At 51.1% G+C, this 26,386-nt stretch overlaps 1 protein-coding gene across 2 annotated transcripts in view; it reads right to left on the reverse strand.

Annotated features, from left to right (window-relative positions):
- Window positions 1-12,102: 12,102 nt before the first annotated feature.
- Window positions 12,103-26,386, reverse strand: part of Wnt7a (Wnt family member 7A) — a 47,493-nt gene continuing 33,209 nt past the window's right edge. Inside the window, exon 4 of one of the 2 annotated variants that reach the window (XM_041679354.1) lies at window positions 12,103-14,406. In XM_041679354.1, coding sequence (XP_041535288.1) covers window positions 13,927-14,406 — 480 coding nt within the window. In that variant the 3' untranslated portion in view covers window positions 12,103-13,926. The remainder of the gene's footprint in view (window positions 14,407-26,386) is intronic. The other variant, XM_041679364.1, reaches the window with a different exon arrangement.

Below are 26,386 nucleotides of genomic sequence, written 5' to 3' on the forward strand. Positions count from 1 at the left end.
TGGAACTGCCCTGACCTGGACCTGGTATAAACTGCTTCTCAGGGCTGTTCAGTTGTGCCCTGGGCCAGCGGATTTTCACAGCTCCCCCCATCCTCCCCTCTTGCTCTGCCCCCGGGAGGCATCCACACTGGGGTTTCTCCCTGGGTAGAGCCATCAGGGAAGGGAGCCTGACCCCTGCCTTCACCTCCCTCTTCTATCTGTAGTCATTGATTTTACCCTGAGTCCCTTCCTATTACTCCAGACCTGAGTTCTATGACCCCTTTCTCCTCTGTCCCTGTGGCCTAGGGTGGCAATGGCTGTGTTCCACTGTTTCTCAGTCCTGTGGGCTCCCTGCTGTCACATCTCTGTGTCCTTCTTGCTTTAGTCTTCATTCATATCCTGCCCATCCAAGGCCGGAGCCTGGCCTCGTTCTAGTGAGGTTGACTTTGGTTCCTGCCAGTTTTCAGTGGTTCCCAAAGGTAGGAATTCTGGAGCTAGAGGACTGGGTTCTAATCTCAGTGCTAACAGATCCTGCTCTGCCCCATCGAAGCTGTGTGATCTTGGGAATCTGTTTTGCCTCTCTGTCCCACTTTTGGTAATTCTAGTGCCCATCACAGGAGGTTGCTGTGAGGACTGAGTCCCTTAACACCACCGGAGACACAAACAGCGTGCACTAGTAGGTAATAAACGTCACACAAACACCACGGAAGACACAAACAGCGTGCACTAGTAGGTAATAAACGTCACACAAACACCACGGAAGACACAAACAGCGTGCACTAGTAGGTAATAAACGTCACACAAACACCACGGAAGACACAAACAGCGTGCACTAGTAGGTAATAAATGTCACACAAACACCACCAAACACACGAACAGCGTGCACTAGTAGGTAATAATGTCACAAAAGTACTCGGTGCTTCACAAGTGCCAACCCTGCTGCCCTTAGCAGGCTCTTGTGAGGCTGTGGGGCTGGGTGGAAGTTACAGGCCCCACTGGTGGTCTCACTGTGGAGACCGGCAGGCCTTTCAGCCCAGAGCACTGGTTCCCAAGCCAGGCTGAAGGCCTCTCCACCCTTCACTCTCTCAGCCTCATCCCTCCACATTCTTCCCATCACTCTCTTCTTGACAGCGAGACACAGGCGATCCTGGATAGCATGTGACTTCATACACAGGACCCTGGGTGACTTGCCATCACCCCTGTAGCCTCACGCCGTGCACCTCTCCGCCTCTTTTTTCTTGCCATGAGTATACTAGAGGGCTGCAGGCCCCCTTGCCTATCCGGCCTGTAACTAGAGCTGCGGTGGTGTGGCTGAGTCCTGGTGGCCAGATCGCACAGGTATCAGTGACTAGCAGTGTCCCGTTTTCCTTCACACAGGGACACAGTTAACAATGACTGACGGTCCTTGCAAGGGCCTGGCTTCCCCAGGGAGAGGCCCCGGCATGCTATCAAGCCTCATGATCTTACCCCTTAAAAGGCCTACCCTCTCTGCTGACATATCGCACAAATAGGGCCTTCAGCCATTGCCAGGGACTGTCTGCTGCTCTGGGAATGTGGGCCGGAACCTGGGGCCCTGTGCCAACCAGTCCTGCACAGCTCACCCCTTCCCTCCGTGTGAACCTGCCTCTATGAGCACCTGACCATTTTCCCCTCTCTCAACCTGGATTGCATCCCGTGAAAGCCCTTTGTTCCCTGGCTGCTTAGCTCTTGCCAAAGTAGCCATCTGCCCATGGGCAATCACTCAGACCCTGGGCCACTCTCAGGCTCCAATGCTGGTCTAGGAGTTAGGTGGCATAGTGGCTGAAGGGATGGACATGCCGCTGTCATGCCAGATAATCCTGAGAGTTGACTCTTGTCCCCAAATGCTAGGTTGTTTACTCTAGAAATTCCCCTGCAGCAGCACTGAAGAGGCTTTATTAGCTTATGGCTAGAGAAGGTCTCCCTTGCTGATGCTCTTTCTCATCTGTAAGATGATGGCAACACCAGCCCTCCTACAAGATGGCACCGTAAATGCTGATCTTAGTGGTGGCAGACCTGGCAGGGCTGGACAGTGAGACAGGGATGGGACACATCTTCGAAACTTGGGACTGAGACCATTACAGATGCAGCTAACAGAAGGAACAAATGGGAGAGGCCAACAAAGTCCCATTTCAGGTGGGGACCTGGGAAGCTTGAGAGATGATTTGGGGCTAACCCTCTTGTCTTAGTCAGGGTGTCTACTGCTGTGACAAAACACCATGATCAAAAAGCAGGGGAGGAACAGGTTTATTTGGCTTACACTTCCGTATCACTGTCAGGACGGCAACTCAACCAGGGCAGGAACCTGGAGGCAGGAGCTGATGTAGAGGTCACAGAGGGGTGCTGCTTACTGGCTTGCTGGCAGGGTTAGAGGTTCAGTAAATTATCATCGTGATGGAAAGCAAGGTGGCATGGAGCAGACATGGTGCCGGGGAAGGAGCTGAGAGTTCTGAAACCTCAAAGTCCACCCCCAGTGACACACTTTCCCTACTAAAGCCATGCCTACTCCAAGGTCACATGTCCTAATCCTTGCAAATAATGCCACTCCTGATGAGCCCATGGGTGCCATTTTCATTAAAGTCACCACCCTGCTGACACAGGGGCTGCATCTGTGAGTGGAATACCTGGGCCTTGAGGCAGATCAATTCCAAGCTCTTTGAGGAACTGCCACATTGATTTCCATAGCGGCTGTGCAAGTTTACACTCTCACCGGCAATGGATGTGTGTTCCCCTTAGTCTACAGCATGAAGTGTCACTTGCGTTGTTGGTCTTGGCCATTCAGACAGGTGTAAGATGAAATCCCACCGTAGTTTTGATTTGCATTTCTCTGATGGCGAAGGACGTTGAACATTTCTTTCAGTGTTTCTCAGCAAATTGAGTTGAGAATTCTCTGTTTAGATTTGTACCCCATTCGTAATTGGATTATTTGGGTTGGATATCTACTTTATTGAATTCTTTATATGTTTTGCATAGAAGTCCTCTATTGGATGTGAAGTGGGGAAAAATAAAACTGTTTCCCCGTGTCTCTTCTATGAAGGTCAGTGTAGCTGGATTTATGTTGAGGTCTTTGATCCACTTGGACTTGAATTTTGCACAGGGTGATAAGTACGGCTCTGTTGTTCTATTATACGCAGACATCCAGTTTGACCAGCACCATTTGTTGAAGATGTTTTCCTTTTCCCGGTGTACTTCTTGGCTGGAAATTCACCCAGTTTCATGGCATTGGGTTCCATGTGTATGTGGATTTATATCTAGGTCTTCAGTTCAACTCCCTTGATCAATGTGTTCGTTTTTATGCCGATACCATGCTGTTTTTACTACTATAACTTTGAAGTAGAGCTTGAAATCAAGAACAGTGAGGCCTCCAGCAGTTCTTTTATTGTGTGGGAATGTATTAATATCCTGGATTTGTTTATTTGTTTGTTTGTCTGTTTTTGCTTTTGTTTTTATTTTTCCATATGAAATTGAGTGTTGGTCTTTCAAGGTCTGTAAAGAATTGTGTTGGGATTTTGATGGAGATTGGATTTTGATGGGGATTGCTTTGGATCTGTAGACTATTTTGAGGAAAATGGTCATGTTTTACTATGTTAGTCCTGCCGATCCATGAACATGGGAGATCTTTCCATCTTCTGATATCTTCTCTGATTTCTTTCTTCAAAGACTTGGATTTTTCTCTTGCAGAGCTTTTTCTTGCCCTTTCACCTTTCAGGTGCTCTGCAACCACAGGTGACAGCCACTGGCTATCACACTGGACAGTTGGGTTAGTCTGTTTTGTGTCTCTGTAACAAAACATCTGAGGCTAGAAATTACAAAAGAGGCTTAAACCAAGTGCAGTGGTGCAAGCACCCAGGAGGTGGACGCAGAATGATCAGAAGTTCAGAGTCATCCTCAGCTATATAGCAAGCTTGAGCCAGCCTGGACTATATGAAACCATGTCTAAAAGAAAAGTGTCCTCAACTTGACACAAGCTAGAATCATCTGAAAGAAGGGAACTTCAGTTGAGAAAATACCTACATAAGATCTGGCTGTAGAAGCTGGGTGGTGGTGGCACATGCCTTTAATCCCAGCACTCGGGAGGCAGAGGCAGGCGGATCTCTGTAAGTTCGAGGCCAGCCTGGTCTACAAGAGCTAGTTCTAGGAAAACTAGTACCGTTACACAGAGAAACCCTGTTTTGAAAACACCTGAAAACCCTATCTCTACCGCCCAAAAGATCTGGCTGTAGAGCATTTTCTTAATTAGTGATTGATAAGAGCAGGTCCAGCCCATGGGGTGAGACCATTCTAGGATGGTGGATTTGGATCTATAAGACAACGCCTCAAAAACATGCCTATTCTGAGACACATGCAATTTCTTTATTGAGGCATCTCCTCGCAAATAACTTTGGGCTGCATGAAGTTGACAGTTAGGGTGAGCCAGGCTACCTTGTCAACTTGACCCCAAAACACATCACTATTAAACTATAATCATTTTTTTCTTGCTTGTCCCTAAGATCTTATATTAATAAGAAAACATACAACACAGTAGAACTTTTTATTTCAAAATCCCATTATTAATTTGTTATCTTAAAGACATGGCTTTGACAAAACTCGGAAGTAGAATGTCTTAGTGAATACAGCCTACATCTCTTAAAAAAAAAAAAAAGAAAGAAAACAGACTGAGCTCATCATGGAGAGCAAGCCAGTTGCTCCACGACCTCTGCATCAGCTCCTGGCTCCAGGCTCCTGCCTTGTTTGAGCTCCAGTCCTGACTTCCTTCAGTGTTGAATGGTGATGTGAAAATGTAAGCCAAATAAACCCTTTCCTCTCCCAGTTGCTTTTGGTAATGGTATTTTGTAGTAATATTTCATTTGTATTTTAATAGATAAAGCTTGCCTGAAGGTCAGAAAAGCAAAACAGCCCCACTGGTCAGGCTTACAGACCAGGCAGTGGTGACACACACACCAGTAGTCACACTGGTTTGCTATAGAAACCGAGTGGTGCACGCCTTTAATCCCAGCTCTAGAGAGGAATATTAGATGGAGGGAGATGGCTCTCAGACACAGTCTCATTCTGAGAGTACTGGAGACAGGATCGCCATTTTGGACTGAGGTAGAGGTAAGAGCTGTTTTGCTTTTCTGACCTTCAAGTTGAACCCCAATTTTTGTCTCTGGGTTTTTATTAGTCATGCTATAGTATTTCATCACAGCAATAGTAACCCTGACTAGTACAGAAAGGAAGGAAGGAAGGAAGGAAGGAAGGGAAGGAGAAAGAAAAGAAGCTAATTGCCTTATAAATTTAGAGGCTGGACAGTCAAGATCAGGTGACTGTCAGCTCGGCCTCTGCTCCGGGCCTGAGGTGGACGGCATCATAGTAGCAAGAGATCATACTTTAACAGAGAAGGTCAAAGTGATGTGGGGCCCGCTGTACCTTTTTCTAATAACTACCTGGGCAACTAACTAAGTCCCAAGAAAACTACCTTAAGCCCTTCCAAGGGCAGTGCCTGAGTGACCTACCCACCTCCCCCCAGAAATCTCCTCACTTCCACACAGTGACCTACCCCCCCAGTGACCTACCCCCCTACCCCAGTGACCTCCCTCCCTCCCCCTAGTGACCTACCCACCTCCCCCAGTGACCTACCCCCTCCCCCTAGTGACTTCCCCACCTCCCCAGTGACCTACCCACCTCCCCCAGTGACCTACCCCTTCTCCCCAGTGACCTACCCCTTCTCCCCAGTGACCTACCCACCTCCATGCAATGACCTCCCCTCTCCCCCCAGTGACCTACCGACCTCCCCCTAGTGACCTGCCCATCTCTCCCCAGTGACCTACTCACCCCCTCACAGTGACCTCCCCACCTCCCCCAGTGACCTACCCAGCTCCCCCCAGAGGCCTAACCTCTTCCCTCAACAATCCACCCCTCTACCCACCATAGGGAGAACCAAGCCTCCAGTATATGAGCCTTGGGGTCTCAACCCTCCTTCAAACCATAAAGCAGCAGGCCTGTGGCTGTGAAGCGTCACCTGAGAAAGTTCTTGGGAGCCTCTGGGCATTAACTGTGGTGCATCTTCAGTGTGCCCTGGCTGCAGTGTCCATGGATGTGACAGCCATACTCTGCTTCCGTCACTTGCTCTTTGCAAGCGCTTGTGTGAGGTGTGACTGTGCATCAAGGCTGGAGGCAGGTGCGCCTTTCCCCTCTGTGGTGACAGCAGTGAGCCACATGCTAGGGCCTGGTGAGGAGTACACACCCCACAGGGCCAGGGAGGTCCCTATCTCTCCACCTGGAAATGTACAGGTAGGCCCAGAACAAAGCCAGGTCTTCAAGGTGTGATCTCAGAATGGTGAGCCAGGGTGTTCAGTGGGTGGACATGCGCTCACTGCAGCTCTGGTCACAGGACCTAAGGTATGCAGCCACCAGCAAAGGGACACAGAGAGAAAACATGAGCATAGACACACAATGCAGTTCTATTTTATCCAAGAGAAGAACAGAATGATGTCATGTGTAGGAGCACAGATGCAAATGGGGCTAATCACAGCATGTGAGCTAAGTCATCTCAGAAAAACAGAGAGCATCCTTTCATTTGCAGTTCTAGAATGTATAGGCACATAAAAAACATGTGTGTATACACGGAAAAAAACAAGTCAGCTGTCCTGGATTGCTCATGTTAACCCAACCCATCACAAGGGTCCTTGCTGAGGGACCGGCAAGGCAAGAGTCAGAGGTTAGTGTGATGTGCACTGTAGCTGGAGGGAAGGACCACCAGCCAATGGGTGCAGGTGGCCTCTGGGAGCCAAACAAGACAGGAAAGGGTTCATCCTCTGGAATGAGCCAGCCCTGACCTCACTCAGACTCTGATGTGGGGAGTCTGGTTATAGACTTCTGACCACCAGGCAAGCAGGTGTGTGTTGTACCAAGCCACCAAGTTACTGAGTTTGTTTCAGCAGTGAGAGGAAACTCATACATTAGCAAAGAGGCTAGACTCTCTGGTTTGGGCACTGGATGAAAACTTCTTTGGCGAAATGGATAACCTTGGACAAGCGGCCTCACTTCTCTTGGCTTCCTTTTACTTATCTGAAAATTGGGGCTTATGGAGCTGGGCTGCAGTTTCATGGCAGGGGGCTGATATAAACCTAACCTGTCTGTGGCCCTGGGTTTCAACTCTAGCACTGAAAGAAAAGACTTGGCCTCCTAGAGACACCAAGAGACCCACTATAACTTCTGGCCTTAGGTAGTCTGCAGATGGCACAGAGAATTGTGCTGGGCCTCCTGGGAACACTTTACCAACACTGGCTACGAGTGATTTTTTGATTCCATGGCCCTTTCCTAACACCACACACAGACCTGCCCCATGAAAGCAAGGCCTGTGGCCCAATGCGGGGCATAGGCCAGGGATGAGGGCCGGGGAGTGGTTCCCAGCAGTGCCCCGAGGAGCAGCTGGGAGGCTCGGGCACAAGACCGGGTCTCAGCAGGCATGGGCCTAGATCTGCCTCTCCCCTTTCTCCGCCCACACTCTCCAACAAGCTGTCCAAACACAGGCCAGGCGCCTGAGGTGGTCTCCCAAGGATGGGCCCTGGGAAAGGTTGGCGACTGCAGCGTGTGGCAGGAGGAAGCAGCTTGTTTGCTTTCCTGCAACCCAGGAGCTTCCTGCCCTCGGTGTGTTTGCTTTGCTTTCTAGCTGCTGCCTGCTGCGGAGGGTTGGCCACCTGGTGGCCCTGAGCCCTGGAGTCCTGGGTGGCTCTGGATTCAGACCTGAAGAAGCATCTGGGACATCTCAATCCCAAAATCTTCTCTTGAACTCACCAATGCTGAAGCCAAGGGCAGAGCCACCTAAGCCACCATGTCTGGTGGCTCATGGCATGTCAGACCCCTTTTGAGAGTCTATGCAATGCTGTTTGTTCCTCGAATCACATGCACTCAAAACCCCTGCGCTAGCCCCATGTACCACTGTAGAGATGGAGGCACAGAACATGCTGACCCTGGTCCATTTCCCCCCAAGGTACAGCCCGATCCTAAAGCTGCCTAACCTGGTAGCACCCCTGCTGAACATTTCAGAGCAGAGGTGTGAAACCAGCACTGATGATTGAGTCTTACCTGTGTCGTAGGTGCTTGCATCAAATAACACCTCTCAGGCTCTTATTCTCATCATAAGTCCACGACAGAGGAGACCCGTGGTATATAGGGCCCTTCACCTAGGTTCTCATTTCCCCGTGACTCCAGGTTTGTCGCCTTGCTGCCCCAGTGTAGTAGAGCTGCTGTGTCCTGGCTGGGACTGTCCCCTGCCGCTGGTTCCAGCTGCCCCTCATCTTCTCTCTCCATGCTCCTCTGCCTTCCTGCTAGCTGGCACACGTGAGCACCCCTGCCTCTGATTTCTGGTGAAGTGGTGCTACTTCTCAAAAGTTGTGTATTTCTGATGTGCATTTTATTGGAGTCCCTGGGCAGGATGGGGCTGCCCATCTGTTTGCTAATTATTTGGGGGCTTCAGTTAATATCTGTGATGGAAACTCATGAAGGTTGGAGCTCTCCTCGGCTGCCAGAAGCCTTGTATGAAAAATAGATCTGCTAGTCGGGACAGGCGAAAAGGTCACTGGGCAATCCAGAACTGGAAAGAGGAACCTCTCTGTGGTACCCTGGTGGATGGCATCTACGACCTCCAGCAAGACAAGCTCACTCTCCAGGGCTCTCCTGCCTGCTCTGGCCTCCCATTAGACAGAGAGTTGTTAGGGAATTAGCAAAAAGGTCTAGCATTGCTTGACCTGAAAGTCTCACTTCTAAGTTCTGGTCCTAGCCAAACTGCGTATTTGCACAGAAAGACAATACTTAGGCTCTTAATGGTGGATAGACAATGATTTTCCCCAGCAGGCCCTTAGAACCCACTAAATCCAACTGGTTATCTTAACAGCATACAGTTTCTCTGTACTCTGGCAGCTGCTCCCACATAACTACACAGAGACTTGTTATTAATTATAAGTGCTCGGCCGACAGCTTAGGACTTGCTACTAACTAACTAGCTCTTGCAACTTAAATTAACCCACATGGTGGTACCTTCTTTCAGCACAACACGTTCATCTTCCTTCTCTCCATGTCTCCTCCTCCTTCTTCCCAGCATTCTGTTAGTCTAGTTCTCCTGCCTACCTTCTCCTGCCTAGCTATAGGCCAGTCAGCTTCTTTATTAAGCCAATCACAGTGACATATATTCATACAGTGTAAAGAGATGTTCCACAAGCCACTGTATGACAGAAGAATAAGGTGCTGTGACTTGTGCTTGCCAAGGTGAGTGGGAAGCAGCCTGGGCTCATTCAGGTCATCTGCAATATGGATAGGTTTCTATGCCCACCGTCAAGTCTGGCAACAATCGTTTTCTTTGAACATCAGAGCCTCCAAGGAATTGTGTGTATTTTCATCTCTCTAAGACATGTCTGTGCATTTTTTAAACTAGGGAGCATCTGCCATTCAAAAGTATAAAGAATGCCTGCTCCCCTGCACCCTTGAGAGCACAGGGAGGGGAAGCTGGTGTAACCTGCCCTTCTGTCCCTTCCTTCCTGGAGGATTGGTACTAGCTGCCTCTGCTCCCTCCCTCCTGGCTAACAAGATGGTTGTGTCTCTGTTTTAGTAGGTCATTCCAGTTGCTTGAGTAGCTAAAGCTTGACTCTTGGTGGTTTGGTACCATTGGCCCCTTGTAATTCACCAATCAGCGAGGGGCAGAGTGAGAGACCCCCCCCAGGTCCCTGCAAACCTAGACTTTTGCCACCTGGCAGCCTTGCCCCCAAGGTGGTTTCTGAGAAGAAGTAAGTACTACTCATCCAGGCATGGGTGTGACAGGATTCTGCGCCCACCCAGCATTCCTTGTGGGAGAAACTCCTGCTGAACCGTCTTCCAGATGCATAGGGAAAGGGTCGTAGGAGCCATAGGAAATGGCTCTGGTATGAAGAAGCCCAAGCCCAGTGTTCTTCGCCTGGTCAACCTGTGTCTTTTCGCTTGCTCATGAGCAGCCGGTAGGGCTCTGGAAAGAAATGAGGTGAGCGCTCAGAAATGCCAGGATGGACCAGAGTTAACTGCCTCGGACTTTCTTCTGGGAAGAGTTGGGAAGGTGACACATTGTCTCTGCTTTCTTCGGTGTCCCATCTGGATGTTGGGCATTGAGAGACTTCCCCACCCTAAAAGCTAGTCAACAAGCACATACAATCTGCCAGTCAGCTTGGGAAGGGCCAGGAAGACTGCTGGAACTGGGCAGGAATTGGGGTATTATGTGGGGACGGGCAGTGAGGGGGCATTGAAGGGCGCCTGCCTGGAAGAAGGAAGGGTCAGATGAGCATTGAATCTAGTTGACCCAAGCAGCCAGGTACCCTAAACAGATGCTAAGAGATGCTAAGCAGGGTCACACCATCGGAGAGCCTCTGGTCATGGGGAGGAGTCTGAAAACCATGAAATCCCTTTGTATGAATGGAAGCCAGTGCAGTGGGCAGCTTTGCTCCACCATGCGCGCCAGTACATGTGTTCCCACCACCACACACCCCACGACACGCTCCATCATGTGATCCCTTACATGTTCCCATCCCATGTTCCCGCCACGTGCTCCATCACATGTTCCCACCCTGTGTTCCACTACATGCTCCTCACCACATACATCACCATGTACTCCACTATCTGCTCCCACCGCATGTTCCCATGGCGATGTGTTGCCTCACCATAGGCCTAAAGCAGAAAGGCCAAAACCAGAAACCCGGGTGGCACCTTCCTCCTTTCAAGTCACTGTCTTGGCTGTGCTGTCGCAGGAGAGGAGAGGATGACTCACATACAAGCCTTTCCAAACCAAGAAAGGGAAGACCTGTGATTGGAGCCCAGACTCTCCGGCTGTGAGCAGGGCGGCTAGGGAGCACACTGCTCTGTGAAGCAAATGCCAAGCTTCAGAAGCTCTTGTCCCTTTAGAACCAAAGGCCTCCCGTCTGGGTGTGACCTCCTGAGGCAGGTACCACTGGCTCTCTCTAATCTCACATGAGGACCCTCACTCAACCATGCACACTTACATGAGCACTGAGGGCCTGTTTCTGAGCAAGTACCAGAGACTACAGCGGGAGAGGAAAGCCCGAGGCATGGCTCCTAAGGACAGGTTTGCAGCGTTCCCCAAGCCCTGCCTGGGGTCTGTGTCTGGGTGTGAGCGCATCTTAAGAATACAGCACTGCCCACTCTGCTTTCAGAGAGAGGAACTCATCTTCTTGCTTTAGCCCCCCAAATGCTGGGGACCTGGGTTTCTGCTGCCTTGGCTGGTTAGTGTGTATGTGTGCGTGCGTGCGTGCGTGCGTGGGTGGGTGGGTGCGTGCGTGCGTGCGTGTGTGTGTGTGTGTGTGTGTGTGTGTACTGTAGCTGCTTGTGAAGGTCTGCCTGGAGTCACAGGGCTCTCGAGTCTCTGTCCTCTCCCGTTCAGTCCGCGTTCTTGCTGTGACTGTGTGTGCATGCGTTGCAGATTCTTTCTCTGCTGTCTCGGCGCTAAGCTGGGGTGGCTACTGAGCTCGCCTGTTGTCTTCAGTTCATTCTTCTGTGTCCAGGAGCGTTGCTGTGGTAACCAGTGCTGCCTGTTAGTGAAGAAGCTGTGTCTGGGGCTGTATCCATAGGCACCAGACAGCTCCAGTATACTGCAACCTTCAAACAAGCTAACCTCTTGTCTTCCAGGTCCTCACCTCTGGTACCCTCACGAGCCCTCTAGGTCCCACCACGCATTCATTCTTAATCACCAAGTGTTTATTATCCCAACCACGCAACGCGTACTGGGGACTCAGCCGCAGCTTCACAGATCTCTGCTCCATAACCCTCCCCCTTCCAGTCTCATAGTGGCCTGTACCACATGTGTTAGCTCGCTGGGTCACTGCCATCTTGTTGCAGCTTCTGCTTGGCCAATAGCGAAAGATGGGCACAGAGAGGTTAAGTGGGCTGCTCTAGAACACACAGCCAGTTTTGAACCCAGGAAATTCTGTCTGTCTGTCCGTCTATCTGCCCATCCACACTCCCATCCATCTAGCCATCCACCCACTCATCATTTATCCATGCATCCATTCATCCACTCCATCTTTCCAGTCACATGTCCATCCACCTAGACACCTACGTAGAAGGGAAAAATTAAAAATGCATTCAAGGGAAGAAATCCAGCCATGTTTATTTGTCATGCTGTAACCCAGGTGGGGAACTGGACATGACCTCAGCACTGAGGGGCTCCCAGCACACAGGCCGCAGGGCTCAGGGCTGTGGTCTCACAGGCATTCCAGTTTCACCAGCAGCTGTGGAGACAGAGTTCAGAGTGGCAGTCTCTTGGTGGCTCAACACCATCAAGGTAGTTCCTTGCTGCCTACCTTGCACCCCGCCCACAAATATAGTCACTGAGTAATACCCCATGGGACCACAGACGCTTGGGCACACGGCTCCATGCATGTGATCTGATTTCCCAGGCATGTCCACATGTGAGCGCTCTGGAGGTGCTTCACAGTGCTGCCATGGGAGTGTGTAAATGTGCATGCCTGCACGCAGGTGGAAATGCATGCAACACACATGAAATACCCCCAGCTTTCTGGAGGGCGTTCCTGGTTGAGAGCCTCCGATGCAGTTGGGTCTGCAGCAGAGGGGCCCATACCCACCACTTTCACTATGGTTGGTCAAGGATTCTTGGCTTCCTCCTTCTCCCCGCATTCTGACCCCTTCTCTGAGGATGGCACCTTACCTGTAGGCACATAGGCAGTGGCTGGGCTGGGGGGGGGGGTCTCAGCTTCCCTGAGCTGGCCTCTGCCTGGTGATGGATGCCAGGTCCCCTGATAATCACAAAGTGTTCAAGACACAGACTCATCTACCACTGTAGTTCATCCTGAGGTCGCCTCCTAAGATTCCCATTCCAAGAACCAAGCTCAGCGAGTTAAGGCTGGGAGACGATTCCCTCTCACTTAACGCAGATGATACCCCCGCCCAGGCATCTGGGAACTGCTATGGCCCCCTTGGCAAATGGAACTCCAAAACCCAGCTGTATGAGGGTCCCCAAAGGACCTGCCCACACACCTGGCCTCGTCCCCCTGCCCCTGAGTGAGTACCAGTGTTAAGAAAAAGCACAGGCCATGGGGCAGCACAGGCAGACTCCATATAAATAAAATATCCATAGAAAAATAGTCTCTTAGAAACCCTTTTATCCAGTGGTTCACTTTCCAGAGATGGGAACTGCTGGGAGTTGATGACTCCTATCCCCTCGCACGCACTATTCCCAGCGGGACTTTTCTAACAGTGAGGTTTGAACTGAGGAAGGCAGAAGAATCGGGGTATATCCTGGAGAAGAACAACTCCAGATCTGGACCAGTTTAAATTCTGGATAGGTAGCAGCAAACAGCAAAAACAAAACAAAAAAATACAAATGTGTGTGCATATATATCTCTATGTGTATAAAGACCGTCTGCTCTTTGTACCTAACATCTAGTGCTGCAGAAGGGTACTTGCAAAATCAACTAGTAGAAACATCTGCATAAAGAATAATTATGTACAGTTGTTCATCGCTCCCAGTCCTGGTGACAAAGTCGTCCCACCAGGACCTCAAGCAGTCCACTTTGATTGCAGAAAACGGATCCTGACGAAGTGGAAGAATTCTCTTTAATTAAATAAATTAATATTATTTCTTATCAGAATAAACTGTTAAATATTGCTATGACGAGGCCCAAGGCTCCAGAGCGCCTGCCACAGAAAACTTTGCTCCAGCTCTGGAGGGGCCCGGGCGGTGTCAGGGGGAGGGCGGTCGAGCAGCATTCGTGTGGAATAGAATGGGCGAGGCCTCTGAGAGGGTCTTCCCACAGGAGTCTGCAGGAAACCTAGGATACCCTTCCCCCTCAGCAGAAAAGACAAGGTCAGTGCTTCCGTGGTTCCCTGTGAGTATTCAGGCAGTGGCCAACAGGGAGACTGCGTCCTGCCCGCGGTCTGACCCGGGACCTCTCTTCACTTGCATGTGTACATCTCGGTGCGCTCACTGCACGTGTTGCACTTGACGTAGCAGCACCAGTGGAATTTGCAGTTGCATTGCCACACTCGGGCATACTGGTGTGTGTTGTAGCCGCGGCCGCAGCACATGAGGTCACAGCCACTAGCTTGAGGGGCTGTCTTATTGCAGGCACGGCCCTGCGTGCCCACACTGCCTGTCACTGGGTCCTCTTCACAGTAATTGGGTGACTTCTCAATGTACACCAGGTCAGTGTCCATGGGCTTACGGTAGGACAGGGGTTTCTTGATCTTCAGGAAGGTGGGCCTCTTGTTCCGGCTGGCACGCACCGGCTCCACATGGACGGCCTCATTGTATTTGTCTTTGAGCACGTAGCCGAGCTCTCGGAACTGCGGCAGCGTGGTCCAGCAGGTCTTAGTGGTACAGGAACCTGACACGCCATGGCACTTACACTCCAGCTTCATGTTCTCCTCCAGAATCTGCAGGACCAACAGGGAAAAGCACAGAACTTGTCACTGTGGCTCATGGCCAAGCGCAGGCCCAGCCCACCCTCCAGGCCCTCTCGGCCAGCTATATTTTATTTTCTTCTTTGGTACAGGAAACCTAGGCCTGGACCTCTCCCTCCACAGCCTGGTCGCAGTGCTCTCCCCGGGTGTGTGTGCCCTGTTTACTCCCAACTTCTTCACGTTCTGCTCTCCCGGTTTGGTGACATTAGCCCAACTCAGTCCAAATGCATGCCAGTTCTCTTTGGTTTGAGTAGGCCTGAAATCAGTTTTGCACCATGTTTACAACACAGGAAGGTTCAGTTTAAAAGACGGGCTTTTCAGATTCCTTACCAAACCTGTAACATCTGTCAACACTGAGTGAGAACAAAATCCTGCTTCACCATGGCCGGTAGAGATGTCAGACCAAAGTCGGCACAGTTTCTCTGGTGTCCTGCAACAGCCATGGCTTATACACTGCCCAGGGGCACCTGGCAGCAGGTCCTTGAGCTGAAGGCTGGTCTCCAAAACTCTAGGGATATAGTGACCACCCCACCTCTCCCATTAGGCCTCTTCTCTCTGCAACCATTGTTGCCCTGAGGCTGTGGTGACCTTGAACGGTCCCTTAATCAGGTGAAGTCCAGCCAAGCTCTGCTAACTCTGCACTCTGAAAGTCTCAGCGATCTCACTGAATTCAGTCACAACTGCCCTGGCCAGGACTGGTCACTCACTGGGCAGCCAGCTGCCTCCCTGAGGCACCGACAGCAGCAGAGGAAACCTATGGAGATCACATCCTTTCATCCTAGCTCCCACCTCTCGAGGCCGGGCTAGACCCTGGTTCCTGAGCTGCCAGTCCTCCTATGTCCCCTCCCATGCTTCAGGTCAGACATGGTGGGGCTTTGAAATCCCCACAGTAGCCCGTCTCCAACACCTTTCCAGGACTAGCCCCCAGCAGGTACTCAGAAGACGGCCATTTGAACTACTCTATCAGGTCACACCTCTGGGTCCCAGGTTAAAGGAGGGTGGATAGGCAAGCTAGGGTCTGCCACTCACACCGACACATCACACAAAGGGAAACCCAGGAGAGAATAAATACACATCTTGGTCTAGCCTCAGCTGGCTGGCCCTTTGAAAGATGCTGGGGAGTTACTGCTCCTGCCGGATTCCCGCTGGACTGTATTGGAGCATGTGCCCTTACTGTCCCAAGTAGGACATCTTCTTGTCCTGGGCTCACAGGCCTCCAGTCCCAAGCAGTGGGCCACCCTTTTGACCCACTGATTTCGTCCTATGGATTAAGAAACCTGTTTGAGTAGTTTTATTCTGATTCAGCTCATATGCCAGGAAAAAAATCTACCTCCTCCAGGAAGCCTCCCCTGATTATCAAGGTAGGCTCCTTCCATTTGTCCGTCCCTGACAGAGGTCTGTCTCCTGAGCGGTGTTGAGCCTCCCATATTATCGTGTTCTCAATTAAGGCAGAGCTCTTTGGGACACAGAGGAACTCTGCCCTAGTGGCCTGTCTCAGGGCACTTAGAGCCAGAGGGACAAGTGCCTGGCCATTCCAACTGAGGCAGTGACACAGGTGGGTAGCACCCAATCCAAAGGTTCCTCAAGGCTTAGTGTCTACCTGTCTCCTACAGAGTTCAGATCTGAATTCTCCTCTCAGCCTCCACTTCTAGAAAGCCCCAAATGGGATAGTCATCAATCCATGACAACTGACCTGTTGTAGCAAGAGTGCTGACTTCTGTTTGCAAGGAGGGTGGAGGGCTGTTTGGCCTCAGGGGCATTCTATCATTCCCTTGTTCATTTTGCAAAGGATGCGCGCTCTATGCTGCTGGCATTGCTTCAGGCAGAGGCAGGAAGCATCCTCTAGAAGGCCTGGTGACAGTGGACACTGGCCCTGCCTGTTCTGAGGTGCAGCCTCTTCTGTCTCTGAGCTTATGGTTCCAGACCCAAGGTAGCCATGGGACGCACAGAAACTTGTGAGCACTGTGGGCTAAAGGAATAGCAAAGAACACTTGGGGAAGGCTAGGGTGGGCTTCAGGAAGACAAGATCTGCACAGGACCCAGGGAATAAGAAGGACTGACTGAAACAGCATTGCCTGTGCCCGTGTGGGTGGGATACAGACTCTGGAAGTTATGGGAAGGAGGTCCTATGGCTGGAGGGTAGAGGCTCAGGGGGACAGGGCTGAGAAGCTGGCCAGGCTGATTCTTCAGGACAAGCAGCATCTGGCTCACCATATAGGTAGCCACAAGATCATAAAGTTGGAAAAGACAGTGGCAGGAAAGACACTGTCCTCTGTGCCGAGGCCAGAGATGATGCAGGCAGAAGACACGGGAAAAGAGACAAGGCAAAATGTACAGTGACTGTGAGTGAACCAATCACAGGGGCTGCTGGGTGGGGAATCCTGCACTGAGTCAGGAGGCCGGAAGCTGGGCTTGAGGAAGAGCGTGTGCCCAGAACACAGGGAGCACATTCAGGATGTGGTGGCCTCTTCAGAGCAGGGGTTTCAGAATGAAGGTCCTCTGCAGAGCAGGGGGGTCTTCTGGTACAACATCACCTGGCATGCCTAGTGGGGGTCATGTGGAGTCCCAGGAAGAATTCTGTTCCTTCTACAGACTAACACGAGGTGAGTAAATGCACCAGAAGAGAAGCAAGCACCCAAAATCTTAATCTTAAAATTGGTTGCAAAAGCATAGACTGGGAGAGACTGAGAAAGACTGAATGCTTCAATGACCACAAACTACTAAAAGGCCAGCAGTCTGAGGCCGTGCTGCTGGATGCCTAATGCACACCCTCTCTAGGAGGGTCATCCCTTATGCTTTCTAGAGTGGAAGAAGAGCAGACAAGCCTGGTGGTGCACCCCCGTCACACCAGCACTTGGGAAGCTGGGTGAGGAGAATTGCTGGAGCGGGGTCCTGTCCGTCAAAAGGCAGACAACAAGGTATAACATGACTAGTGGACAGGTCAGCGGAACTCAGCCTGGAGAAAGCAATGTCCAGGGTCCCTGAGTCCCTGGACTCTGTGGTCTCAAAGACTCTGCATTCCTGTCTGGGACAGGGCAAGCAGGAAGGATGGTGTGACTAAGGGCAGGACTTGGACCCTGGTAGGAGGGTCTTCATGGGCAGCAGAGCATGCTCAGTGGGAGGCTAGCCTTCTCTCCCCAGCTCACCCCTGCTGGGATGGGGCTCAGGAGAAAGGGAAAGTTACCTGTCTCAGAGCGTATACAACTAGCAGTTGGCTCCACAGAGGGGCTTCCTGCACCCAGTGGGTGGGGCTGCAGCTGAGATCCTTCTCTGTCTCCCAGCAGTGCCCCAAACCTGTCTAAAGCAGCAGGAAGGATTTTCCGCACCGCCGGAGGGAAAGACATCCATCTCTTTCTGACAAGTCCTCCAGGAAGTGCCAACAATGTACCAGGTGCTGCCCAGAGCCCAGAACTCCTCAGGGTGGGGTGCTCAGGTTTGGGAAGGCCTGGGGAGAAATTTGGCTCCAGAAAATTCCCTGACTCATACAAAAAGCCAAGTAGATACTATCAGAGTCTGCCTGCTGGGCCTGCCCCAGCCTCTCACAGTGGCGGCAGCAGTGTCACAGAGGACCCGGAGGACAGGATGGGTTTTGAGAGGAAAGAGATTGGACATGATCTCCGGATCCCACTCAGTCCATGCCGTAGGGCACCCATTACCAAAGTGTGGGTCACGCTCCACAGCATCCAGGGGTCACCTCATTCTACATGTTGTTTCCCTATGTTGAACATCACTGTTTCTGTCCATGACCCCCAGTCAGGAGCCACACTGAAGCTATCCGAGCTTCTCAACAGGATCGGGACTTCCTGCTTGTTGGGCTGGATCACCTCTGCCGAGCCCTCCTCAGGAATGTGCCTCTGTCTAGGAATGCACCACCCTCCAGGATCTCGGGTCTATTCATCTGCACAGGTCTGGCCTACCTCAGCAGGACATTCTTTTTTGGTTCTTTGTTTTCTAGCAAGGCGACATGGCTAACTCTGGCTCCTCAGTAAGGTTTTCCCTGACCACCAAAATGGAAGTTGCCCACTGGTCACTGTTTCTAGCTGCCAACAGCCCCCTCTCCAGTTCCCACCAGATATTTCCCCAGTTCCTATCAGGCAACTGCTCCAGTTCCTATCAATCCACTCTCCCCAGTTCCTACCAGTCATCCCCCTCCCCCAGTTCCTATCAGTCAAGCCCCCACCAAGTTCCTTTGAGTCAACCCCCCAGTTCCCATCAGTCATCCCCCAGTTCCTATCACTTAACCCCCTAGATCCCATCGGTCCCTGCTTAGTTCCCACAGCCACTCCCCCTTTCGCTCCCACCAGTCAGTACCACCAGTTCCCACCAGCTACTTCTCCTAGTTCCCACTAGTCACTTCTCCCAGTTCACACCAACCATTGGTAAGGATCAGCTGGTGACTTGATCCAGTCGCAACCAATCAGAGTAAGTCTTGGGAATTGGGTGTGAACTGAAAATATGTTGGTTGTTTCTCACTAGAGTGAACAAAAGGGAAAGTGAAGCCCACAGCTGTGGAGAGACATCTGGCCAGCTCAGGAAGCTGAATCTGGTACCAACTAAGAGAGCGAGATGGGAAGTAGGGATGCATGCAGCTGGGAATAGTGTTTGTGCCCAGGATCAAGCTGGACCTGGATTCACTGTCAGAGGACCCTTCAGTCCCAGGAATCAGCAAGTTCTCTGTCCTTGAGCCAGCTGGAGTTGTGTTAATACACTCTGTGTGTGTGTGTGTGTGTGTGTGTGTGTGTGTGTGTGTGTGTGAAATAGTCTCTAGTTGATAGATTTGGGGCTACAAACAACATGGTGTGGGTTGCTAAGGACTGATTTGAATATTAAAGAGGACTTGGAGGCAGGTCCGGAGGTGCCAGTGGGTAAAGCTTTGCTGTGGGAGTGGAGGACAAACTTGGATTCCCAGAACTCACACAGAACTGGTCATAGTCACATGTACATCTGAATCTGAGTGCTCCTTTAGCAAGACAGGCTGTGGAGACAGGAGACTATCCAGGAGCTAGCAGGCCAGCTAGCCTAGTGTCTGTCACAATGAAGAGCAAAGAGACCCTGTCTCAAAGAAGGAGGGAGGTGAGGAACGACACCTGAGGTTGTCCTCTGACCTCCACACACACACACACACACACATGTCCTACAGCACATGTGTACCTGCACACACACACAACACACACACACACACACACAATTCAGAGGGTATGGGGAAGTCAGGGCCTTGGGGTCTGAGAATCTGAGTTAGCTGACCTTGCCTCTTCTTTCCCAGGTCCCCTCTGAGGCATCAACTCTGAGTCATTTGTGCCTCAGGTGGTGAGCAGGGATCCAGGTGATCAGACTCTCTGTGGTAGCATGCTGTAGCAAAACATCCTGAGGCAGGGAGCACTTGCTCTTCCCCACTGCTTCTCCTCCTTCCTGCTCCTCCCCCTCCCACTGTTCCTACTCCTCCTGTTGTTCCTCTTCCCACTGCTCTTCCTCCCACTGCTCCTCCTCCCACTGCTCCTCCTCCTCCTGTTGTTCCTCCTCCCACAGCTCCTTCTCCCACTGCTCCTTCTCCCACTGTTCCTACTCCTCCTGTTGTTCCTCCTCCCACTGTTCCTACTCCTCCTGTTGTTCTTCCTTCCCACTTCTCCTCCAACTTCTCCTCCTCCCACTGCTCCTCTTCCCACTTCTCCTCCTCCCGCTGATCCTCCTCTCACTCTTCCTCTTCCCACTGCTCCTCCTCCCCACTGTTCTTCCTTCCACTGCTCCTCCTCCCCACTGCTCCTCCTCCCCACTGCTCCTCCTTTTCCCACTGTTCCTACTCCTCCTGTTGTTTCTCTTCCCCACTGCTCCTCCTCCCACTGCTCCTCCTCTGGCTCCCCAGCCTTCACTGCTCCTCCCCATCTCACTCCTCTCCTCCTGCTCCCCTCCCCTCTTCCTCTGGCCCATCCATCATGAGCCAAAAGCTGCCTTGTACTTAGCTGCAGCTGTGTTCCTCTGGGCGACTCAGATGAAAGAGGGAAGCGGCTTTTTTCTGTAAATACTTGGGGTATTTTCTCTTTGGTCGCATTCTTTAAGGCACATTGAGTGCACTCACTTCAAGCCAGCATCCCTGTGTGGCTCAGGTGGGTGCAGGCAGAGGTGCATTCCACAGACTGGGGCCCTACAGCCCTTGTGCTGCAGACCTGCATGGAGGGCATGCCCAGGAAAAAGGGCTCTGGGCTCAGCCAGAGAGGTTTTCTGGTGTAAAGCAGACACCACTGAAAAGCATTGTCTGTGGGTCACAGGGGACCAGAGGCTGTGTGTGACTCCCTGCTGTCCTTGAGCTACTGGACTTGTCTGGAACCTGTCCTCTAACTCTGGGGTCTTATAGGAACTTGTCCTTCAGAAATGGCCCAGTCTTGTCTCCTCTTAGGTTCACACTCCCTAGGTACACCTGTATGCCTGGCATGGGTCTGCTGTGGTCAAACAGCCAGATGCAACAAGTGTTTACACACACACACACACACACACACACTCACTCACCCCCACAGCTCCACAGGTTACACACCCTTGTATTCATCGCTACAAGCAGTGCCAGGTTTCATCTACATATACATTCATACCCTCCCTCAAAATCACATGTTCACACGCCTCCACACACCACACGAGACACATTCATATACTTGTACACTTACACAATGACACACTTTCACTACACACACACACACACACACACACACACACACACACACACACACGTTCAAATTCCCGGCACATGCAAGCTTCCATAAACACGAGCATATGCACACCCTCAGACATGGTGTGAGCTCAGCTGAGAGGCCAGCAGAGAGACTCCTGCATGGCAGTGGGCCTGGGCCAGGCCTCAGTTTCTCCCACTGTAAGCTGAGGCTGCTGTAATCCCTTCACAGAGGTCCCAGGGACACTTAGAGCCATTTCAAAAGGGCAGTAACTGAGCCCTGGGGACAGTAGCTGCTCACAGTCTGCTCACAGACTCCTGCCTGGTGTCCCTCCTGAGCTGATAAACGGATAGTTGTGGCTTCAGGACTGTCCTGTGGTCCAAGCTGAGTAGACTGTGGCTTCAGGTGAGACAGCTGGGGGGCCCTGCCTGTGATGGGAAAGATATAGGGCAAACCTACACGCTTCCAGCAATCTCTGTGGTGTGAGCAGACTTTTGTCTGTCTGCTCTTTTGTTTTCTTTCGTTCTCATTCATCTTTGTACCACATGATCTTATTCCTGGGCCAGGCCTAGAGTCAGGCAGCCGGGGAGGCAGAGAGAGAGACTTACGCCGTAGGGTGGGCAGCAGTAGCTCATCAACCACCGCGGGCAAGAGGCTGAAGCCAGCTTCCAGCAGCGGTGGCTCTGAAGGAAACACTCCCCTCCTACAACCTGTCTGGAAGATACTTGTAAAGTGGAACGCTCCTCTTCTGGGGGTTGTCTCAGTGGTAGAACACTTGCTCAGCGTGCAGGACATTCTAGGTTCAATCTCCTGTAGTAGACCACACTTGTTCTCTCTCTTTCTCCCCCCTCCACACACACACACACACACACACACACACACCAATCCAGACAAATGAGGTGGTAGCAGCTTTGGGCCATGGCTCACCTCGCTCAAGCTGTTAATAACGCTAGGATCGGGCTCTCAAAAGTCTTACTATCCCAGAGGGATTGTGGGTGGGACAATGGATTTCTCTTCAAATCTTTGATAGAACGGTAGGGGCCAATGCAAAAAAGCACCCACCAACCTGCTGCTTTGACCAGCCCCTGGAGATCTAGGATATGGATGGCCTATGCAGCCCACTCTTGGAGCAAACATCTGTCAATCCCTCCTCCTCTTTTGACTCTAGACCTGTGCCCTTTTGTAGACAGCTCCAAGGTGGCAGAGCCTGGGCACATGGACAGAACTAAAGGCAGACCAGAAGTCACAATAACGGTAGCTGGAGTGGAACAACTCCCAGGGCCCTCAATGGACAAATTTGCTTTGATAATGTCTTGGAAATGGAGGCTGCGCTGGGCGGTGGTGGCGCTCGCCTTTAAGCCCAGCACTCGGGAGGCAGAGGCAGGCGGATCTCTGTGAGTTCAAGGCCAGCCTGGTCTACAAGAGCTAGTTCCAGGACAGGAACCAAAAACTACAGAGAAACCCTGTCTTGAAAATCAAATAGAGAGAGAGACAGAGAGAGAGAGAGAGAGAGAGAGAGAGAGAGAGAGAGAAAGGGTGGCTGCTTGTCAGAGTCCAAGGGGCCACGGGAAGGGGGGGTCAGTCACAGGACTCAGTCCTTAGGGCTGTTTTCACTCAGCAGCTAACCACCGAATACCCTGTGACCTGAAGACTTGCTTCAAGTAACAGCCAGAGCTCCTGCTGGCACCTCAAGCTCCAGCAGACCTTATCTCAAAATAAGCTGTGTAGATTTCTCTCTCCTAAATCCTCCCACTGGCCTTTGTTTCCCCGAAAACCAGAGGCTCAAAGGCATGCACTTATGTGTTTCAGATTGCATGCCCGTGCTTGGTTTATTTCCCCTAAAAAGATCTGAGCTGGAGATTAATCTCTGCATTTTGTTTGACTTTGACACTACAAACTGTGGTCTCTCCATAGAGTGGAATAGTCTTCTGCCATGAAAAGGAAAGCAATGTTGTTACTCAGATTTCTGTCACCACCGCAAAATTACTGAGGTCACCAGTTCATGGGGGGGGGGGCGGGTAATAGGCTTATTTGACACATGCGGTGTCCAAAGTCTCTTTCCAGGCTTGCTTTGGGGCTGTGGTGTCACAGTGCCTCATGGTGGAAACACTCAGAAGAAAGCTGCTCATGGTAACCAGGTAGCAGAGAGAGACAGAGACACACACACAGGGACAGAGAGACTAGAGGTTGGATAGGTAAGGGTCCCGTGCTCCCCTTCAAAGACATGCTCCCAGACCGCTAACATTCCCTCTCTAAGATGGCAACTAAGTCTTTAGCAGGTGGGCTTTGTGGAAGAGGCTCCAGGTCCCAGCCATATGCTACAATATGGAAGTGCCCTACGCACGACAGTCATGAACAAAGCCTGTCACGGGACTACATGCAATATGATCCCACTTACATGATACATGTAGAATAGCCAAATCCATGGAAGCAGAAACTAGATCAGTAGTTACCAGGAAACTGAGGGAGAGGGAACGACGGGTAAGATGATGGCTGATGGGTTGACTTCTTTTTTCTTTTTTTTAGATGGAGGGGGTCTCACGTAGCCCAGACTAGCCTTGAAATTCCGGTCCTCCTGTGTATGCCTCCCCTCTACTGGAACACAGGCCTTGTTGGTTTACTTTTGGCCTGTGGCAGTCAGTACTTACTAAAACCTTTTTGAGTATTGAAAGTTTTAAGTTTATTTTGGTGGTCAGTGTGTATCTCTACGAACCTATTAGGAACCACTGAACTATACGCTGCAATTGTGTGGCATATGAATGGCTCAATAAAGCTACTGCAAAAATCAACATTAACAACAATTTTTAAAAACCCTTATGGGAAGCCAGGCAGTGGTGCCACACACCTTTAATCTGAGCACTTGAGAGGCAGAGGCAGGCAGATCTCTGTGAGTTCGAGGCCAGCCTGGTCTACAAGAACTAGCTCCAAGACAGGCTCCAAAACTACAGAGAAACCCTATCTCAAAACACAAAAACAAAAAAACAAAACAAAACAAAACAAAATAATTTAAAAAAACCCCAAAACAATAAAAACAACCCTATGGGGCCAGCAGCCCTGAGCATAGTTGCTCCTGTGTCTGTGTGTGCAAAGTATGACCCTGGCCTGGTGTGTGGGTGGTGCCTACTTTTCCTCCCAAGCTTGGCTTCCCAGCCCTGCAGAGTCAATGGGGGCTGAATTTCCAGAAATCTGGCCTAGGCTCTCATAGGTTCTGATTCGATGTGCTTGTGAGGCTTCCTGAAGGATGGGACTTGTGAGTTTTGAGGCATGCAGAGAAGCTTGTCCAGGGCATGGCCAGTAGCAGAAGTACCTGGGCAGAAATCCAGATGATGCCAAGACCAAAGGGTTAGAGAGACATAGGAGAGAAGTTGGGTTTGTCTCAGCAATGTCTAGGATAGGAAAGGAAGGAGTATGGAGACCCCACAGACCTCTGGATAGACTTGCTGGGAGATTGTATACTGGGCCATACACTCGTCCTAGAGGCCAGCACACACCTGGGCTTCCCTGGGGTGGGGATGTGGGCAGTTACCAGAGGCCAATTGGCAACCTCTTAAGAAAACAACTTCACCCTACCCTCTGGGGCCTAGGATACCTGCTGCCTTTCAGCCCTGCCAAACACCCTCAGTGAACAGTTGGTACCAGGCATTCCTGGGAAGCCCTATTTATTCTCACTCAAGACCCCTGTGCCTGCGACCGTCTTGCTTGTGGCACTTTACCCTGGGTCCTCAGCTTCGGCACCCTCCTCTGTCAGACTCTCTTGCACACCCCTGGCTTGGATCCTCCCAGCCATGGGTTTTTAGAGGACTTGCTGGTTTCACTGTGCAGAACCCTCTGCTGTGGGGTCCATGAGACATCTAGATTAGGTCTCCTCCTAGGAGATGCTCAGCAGGTATCTGGGAATGAGAAACGGCTGGTCTCAAGTAGCTGGGACATACACGCTGGGGCATCTCCTCTGAGATAGACCTTTTCTAGCTGGGACTTATATTTCATTTCTGTAGGATGGAACTGGGGTTCTTCCAGTTGAGTGTCTGGTCTTGACCCCACAGCAATTCCCAGTTGAGTACAAAGGGCCTCTCCACTAGGCACAGATGGCAGGCATGGCTGAGGAGACATGGACTTCCTGGTACTGCTCTAAACTTCAGGATCTGCTGCAGGAGCCAGGACCTGGAGCTCCCAGGGACTTGGGCTCTCCCAGCCCTGCCAACCAAAACCATTTTAGAAGCTGTCTGGCTTTAGGGTCCAGGCTACCTCAGCAGATCCACAGAAGTGAAAGTGGCTGAAAGTTCCCCTGAAGTCATGTCAAGCTAAAAGTAAAAGACTTGGAGTATCTTACTGTGGAGGAGAAAGAGCTTTCACTTCAAGTCCCAGGTCTATCATCTTCTGGCTGGGTGACTCTGAGAATGTTGCCTAGAGTCTCTGAACCTGGTTCTCTGACCACAAAACCAGGAACTGATAAGACAAGCTACTGCTGGGCTCTGTGAGCTAAATGAGGTGGAGAGCAGATCTGCTGGCCCACCTGGGAGAGGAAGGGGCTGCGGGACCTAGTACAACCTCCTCGTTTCCCCAGGGTTGTCCTCAGCAGAAATTCACATCTGCCTTAGGGACCTGGGAAGTGAAGCTGCCTCTCCCCAGCCAGTCCTAAGTCAGATTTGGAGCATCCAGTGGAAGAGTGGGCATCGTGGAAGCAATGTGATGTCCTGAACTAAAAGGTGCTATTAGCACAAACACAAGAGCATGGACAATTATCACGGAAAAGCAGCACACGAGACCTCGGTATTCTTATACTAGTTATGTGCTGAAGGACGATAATAGGTTAAATAAAATATATTATTCCCTTAAGAGCATCCTTTCTTCCCTCTTTAGTGCCGAGGATCAAAGCCAGGGCCTTGTGCATGCTAGACAAGTGCTCTACCCCTGAACCACATCCCCAGGCTTCTTTTTGTCTTTTTGATGTGGTCACTAGAACACCTTACCCATCTGGCTTATCTTAGATTTCTATCGGATGGCACAGGTCGAGGTCCTTGCTGCCCAGTTGTGGTCCTAAGGCCAATGTCCCAGGCTGTTTTTTGTGGCTCTAACTGAATATTAGAGAGAAGGAAATGTCTAAAGAATACAGAACTATTCAGCTTAGTTTTGGTGGCCGAAAGCCTAAACACACGGTGCTCACATCTGGGAGGACCTTGTGCCGTGTCACAACATGGCAGAGTGTCGCATGTGAGACAGGATAATGCCGGAGCTCAGGCCTCTCCTCCTCTGCTTCTAAAGCCACCAATGCCATTCTAAGGGCTGGCCTCAAGACT

The sequence above is a fragment of the Microtus oregoni genome, unplaced genomic scaffold (genome assembly GCF_018167655.1).
Source record: "Microtus oregoni isolate MIOR12 unplaced genomic scaffold, Mior012 000002F_ref0000024, whole genome shotgun sequence".
NCBI lineage: Eukaryota > Metazoa > Chordata > Mammalia > Rodentia > Cricetidae > Microtus > Microtus oregoni.